This window comes from Alexandromys fortis, unplaced genomic scaffold, assembly GCF_014885135.2.
Source record: "Alexandromys fortis isolate MF-2015 unplaced genomic scaffold, M_Fortis_MF-2015_v1.1 scaffold_2257, whole genome shotgun sequence".
In the NCBI taxonomy this organism is placed as follows: Eukaryota; Metazoa; Chordata; class Mammalia; order Rodentia; family Cricetidae; genus Alexandromys; species Alexandromys fortis.
Genome location: NW_026070119.1, coordinates 1 through 5023, shown reverse-complemented (window position 1 = coordinate 5023; position 5023 = coordinate 1). Strand labels below are relative to the sequence as shown.

The 5023-nt window shown below is 53.2% G+C and overlaps 1 protein-coding gene across 1 annotated transcript; it reads left to right on the top strand.

Moving 5' to 3' along the window:
* Positions 1-6: 6 nt before the first annotated feature.
* On the top strand, positions 7-5010 carry LOC126496267 (myosin-6-like; the record flags this gene model as incomplete). The annotated part of the gene is made up of 8 exons (XM_050133796.1): positions 7-113; positions 639-822; positions 968-1133; positions 1234-1358; positions 2116-2424; positions 2803-3006; positions 4503-4628; positions 4735-5010. Coding segments are annotated over exons 2-8 (1275 nt in total), but the record flags the coding sequence as incomplete, so codon positions are not given.
* Positions 5011-5023: the final 13 nt, after the last annotated feature.

Here is a 5023-nt window from a genome sequence, read left to right as displayed (position 1 = left end):
GCCAAGGCTGAGCTACAGCGTGTCCTGTCCAAGGCCAACTCAGAGGTGGCCCAGTGGAGGACCAAGTATGAGACGGACGCCATCCAGAGGACGGAGGAGCTGGAGGAAGCCAAGTGAGTCCTCTGTGGGTACCACCTGCATTTGCAAAGAGAAAGGGGCGGGGCATCTGCTGTGAAGACAGGCAGAGTAGGCACAGGATAGAGGAGTGGGGAGGACGGGTAAACAAGAGAGGCATCTGAGAGAAGCCTGACTCCTGCACACCGGAACATCCGGCTGGCCGGCCCTGATGTATTTCCTTTGACGGGTGAGCTTTTGGCCCGGGTTATACCTGACACTCACGTATAAGACGAGCAAAAAGCTTGTTGGTCAGAGGAGCGATCGCCATTCAGCCTGGGGGGGGACTCAACCTGGAGGGGGGCACTGCCACCCAGATGGCTGTGGCGGGGGAGAAGGGCTGAGCAGCCTATGCTAGAAGACTCTGTCCTAGGCACCAACAGTCTCACCTCCTCTAGACTGGGGTTCGAGGACCTCAGGGATCACTGGGGAGAAACTGGGTTTTTCTCATCAACACTGGGAAGAAGAGGATCATGTCAAGGCCTTGATGCCCCAAGTACAGTCACATACATTCCCCTGGACAGGAAGAAGCTGGCCCAGAGGCTTCAGGACGCAGAGGAGGCAGTGGAGGCCGTCAACGCCAAGTGCTCCTCCCTGGAGAAGACCAAGCACAGGCTGCAGAATGAGATCGAGGACCTGATGGTGGATGTGGAACGCTCCAATGCCGCCGCCGCAGCCCTGGACAAGAAGCAGAGGAACTTCGACAAGGTAGGCTCACGGCGGGGCTGCGGGCAGCGCAGCGTGCATGTGCGCGGGGCTGGTGGGGGCAGTGCCAGCTCAAGGCCAGAGCATTCTCCTTGGAGGCAGGGGAGGGGCCTGGGGCAGCTCTGGACAGCTTGCCCCTGCCCTGCAGATCCTGGCAGAGTGGAAGCAGAAGTATGAGGAGTCCCAGTCAGAGCTGGAGTCGTCCCAGAAGGAGGCGCGCTCCCTGAGCACAGAGCTGTTCAAACTCAAGAATGCCTACGAGGAGTCCCTGGAGCACCTGGAGACCTTCAAGAGGGAGAACAAGAACCTCCAGGGTGTGTGGCCGAGGGGCGGGAAGGGCCACAAGGGCAGGGGAGGACCAAGTGTGATCGCACAGACCCCCAATATTGATCTTTCTGGTCCTCTGATCCTCAGAGGAGATCTCAGACCTGACTGAGCAGCTGGGAGAAGGGGGGAAAAATGTGCATGAGCTGGAGAAAGTCCGCAAGCAGCTGGAGGTGGAGAAGATGGAGCTGCAGTCGGCCCTGGAGGAGGCTGAGGTAAAGGGCTGCCTCTCTCTGCACCCTCCAGTCTGTCCCATTGTGTCCTACCTTACAGGAGTCACCCTGATCCAAAGGCAAAAGTCTCTTGGCTCCCGTTCTTGGTAGAAGATCATGTACCCAGTAATCATTTACTGCCTCCAAAGCTAAGGTCTTCACCCTGGACAATGCCATGGTCTGCTTTTAGGGCAGAAGGTTTGCTTCCCAGTTGGAATCTGGCCATCATAATGACAGCTCAAACAGCTGGGGAGGAACTCAGGCCCCAGAGCCAAATGACCTGGGTTTGAACCCTGGCATGAGACCATCTGGGTGCCTTGCTGTCCTCATTGGTAAGGTGGAACTAATATATACACCTCATAAGACTGTGTATGATTATTATGAAGATGGAGCAAGATAACACAGTCAAGGATTTGTTATATATTAGCCATTGCAACTGTGCTTTTCTACGAAGCCACAGGGCTATGGAAACTTCAACCTTTTCTATGATTTTATTTTGGCGGGTCAGGACTCCTGCTATGTTAGTCCCAAAGGTCTGGTGACTGAGAAGTCAGATTCTTTTCTTTTCGGAGGATGGTCCAGGAGTTAGGAGGCTCTAGGGGTCCAGCATTTCCTCTCCCACTGCAGTGTGGGTACAGGGTCTATCACCACAGCTCCTTTCTTGGTTGCAGTCCTGGTTAAAGTCTGTCATCCTCTCATCCCCAATACCCAACCTAATTCAGCCCTGATTACCCATCTTCGACTCCTCTTCCCTTTCCAGGCCTCCCTGGAGCACGAGGAGGGCAAGATCCTCCGCGCCCAGCTTGAGTTCAACCAGATCAAGGCAGAGATCGAACGGAAACTGGCAGAGAAGGATGAGGAGATGGAGCAGGCCAAGCGCAACCACCTGCGGGTGGTGGACTCCCTGCAGACCTCCCTGGATGCAGAGACGCGCAGCCGCAACGAGGCCCTGCGGGTGAAGAAGAAGATGGAGGGCGACCTCAATGAGATGGAGATCCAGCTCAGCCAGGCTAATAGAATAGCCTCAGAGTCCCAGAAGCACCTGAAGAATGCCCAGGCCCACTTGAAGGTAACAGGAGCCAGGGCTCTCAGAAGGTAGCGAGTCAGAGTGTGTGTAGTGCCCAGAAAGATGCTAAAAGGTCTACAACCAAAACATTTTATCCCAATCTTGTCCGATCTTGGAAGCTAAGCAGGGCTGGGCCTGGTTAACACTTGAATGGGAGGTAGTAAAGGACAGGGAGTAACTGGGTTAACAAATATGAGAAGGTAGGAGCCACCTACCTCCTGGAGCAGAGCCTCAGCACTAGAGAATAAACAATGAGATAGGTGCTTACCTTCCTGTTGACAAGAGGCTGTCGGAAGGGATGGGGTGAGGTGTGCCAGACCCAAAATGAGAGGTTTGGATGGCATACGATCTATGCCCTTTCCCATCACGCTTTCCCCATAGGACACCCAGCTCCAGCTGGACGATGCCGTCCATGCCAACGACGACCTGAAGGAGAACATTGCCATCGTGGAGCGGCGCAACAACCTGCTGCAGGCCGAGCTGGAGGAGTTGCGGGCTGTGGTGGAGCAGACAGAGCGGTCTCGGAAGCTGGCGGAGCAGGAGCTGATTGAGACCAGCGAGCGGGTGCAGTTGCTGCACTCCCAGGTGAGGAGGTGCCCTGTGCATTCCTGAGCTCGGCGGTGACAGGGGAAGGAGCAGGGGAAGGACTAAGTTAGGTCCCTGTGCAGTAACCCACTGAGTGTCAGAACTCAGGATAATTTTAGAACAAGTAAGCAGGATTGCAAAGTATCTTACTTCTTGGGTCCACTCTCATCTGTTGGTAGCAGCTGGGAGAACTGTTATCTTGAGAAAGAGCAAGAGACTCAGAAGCTAAGTATGTCATGACCAAGTCACAAATCTGGGGACTATGATTCCGTTTTGTCATCTGATAGTCTTGACCTAGAGGGCAGCCTCCAGCTTGATTTGTGAAGATAGGAGCTTGGGAGAAGATATAACTGGGGCTGGAGAGATGGCTCAGCAGTTAAGTGTGTTTACTGCTCTTTTGCAAGACCTAAATTTGGTCCCCAACATCCAAGTCCCACATTGTGTCCCACAATGTCCTATAACTCTGACCCCAGAAGATCTGATATTTTGGCCTCTGTGGGCACCTGGACTCACATGTGCACACACACACACACAAACACACACACACACCGGGACTTTAAAAAACATTTTTGAGAACCGTGACTACATCTCCTTGCCAGGCAAATTGTGCAGAGGACCCCGCTTTATAAACCCCCACTATATCCGGCTCTACTCAGAACGAGTGTGCCACACTATTGCGGTGCTTTGTGTGATTTTGTTCCATAATTTAGCACGTGTGTAAGTGACACCATCCCCTGACTGTACCCTCTCCTTTAGTCAAGTACACATTCCTCTAATTATAATCATTTCTAGTTATTGTTCCTTAAAATCTTTCCATTTCTCCTGGAGCACTACGTTGTTCCATATACAAACATGTATTACTAAAGCGCTCAAGGGTGAAACTCCAGACCTTGGAGTCTGGAGCCTTTCTTCAGAGCTGAGTAATTTCCTGGACCATATTCATTCTCATGAGGTAGGGAAAGTAAGGAATATCCTGAAAGCTAAGCTTGTTTGACTTTTATTTGTATATGTACATGTATGTGCACAGCATATGTGCATATCAGTGTGCATGTGTATAGAGGTCAAAGGTTAACCCTGGGCATCTTCTTCTTCTCTCTTGAGAGAAGAGAGACCTGAGTGTGGAGCTCACCAACTGGCTGGACCAGTTGATGAGCGTCATCTGCCTCTAACCTCCCAGCACTGGGTTTACAGATGTGCGCCGCTGCATTTCCAGATGGGCGCCACTGTGTTTACAGATGTGCACCGCTGTGTTTACAGATGTGCGCCGCTGCCACATCAGCTTTCACATGGCTTCTGGGATCTGAACGTAGGTCATGTCTGTGTGGCAGGTACTTCACTGACTGAGCCATCTCCCCAGCCTTAGACGGACGGCTACTATTGCTGTGGCCTTCTCCTCCTCCCCTTCTTCTTCCAATGAATGACACCTAGTTTTCTCTGAAAAAAATATAAAACCAAGCAATAACGTGTGTATCTGATCTTTCTCTATTCATATCTAGAACACCAGCCTCATCAACCAGAAGAAGAAGATGGAGTCAGACCTGTCCCAGCTCCAGACTGAGGTGGAAGAGGCAGTGCAGGAGTGTAGGAACGCAGAGGAGAAGGCCAAGAAGGCCATCACAGACGTGAGTCCTCTGCCCTGCCTACCCACCCCAGGCCAGCATCTCCCCAGCCTGCTCAGTGAGCCCATGAGGACCAGAACAGACCACGTGTCCCTTCTCCCGTGCACAGGCCGCCATGATGGCGGAGGAGCTGAAGAAGGAGCAGGACACCAGCGCCCACCTGGAGCGCATGAAGAAGAACATGGAGCAGACCATCAAGGACCTGCAGCACCGGCTGGACGAAGCCGAGCAGATCGCTCTCAAGGGTGGCAAGAAGCAGCTGCAGAAGCTGGAGGCCCGGGTCCGGGAGCTGGAGAACGAACTGGAGGCTGAGCAGAAGCGCAATGCAGAGTCGGTGAAGGGCATGAGGAAGAGCGAGCGGCGCATCAAGGAGCTCACCTACCAGGTTGGGAGAGCAC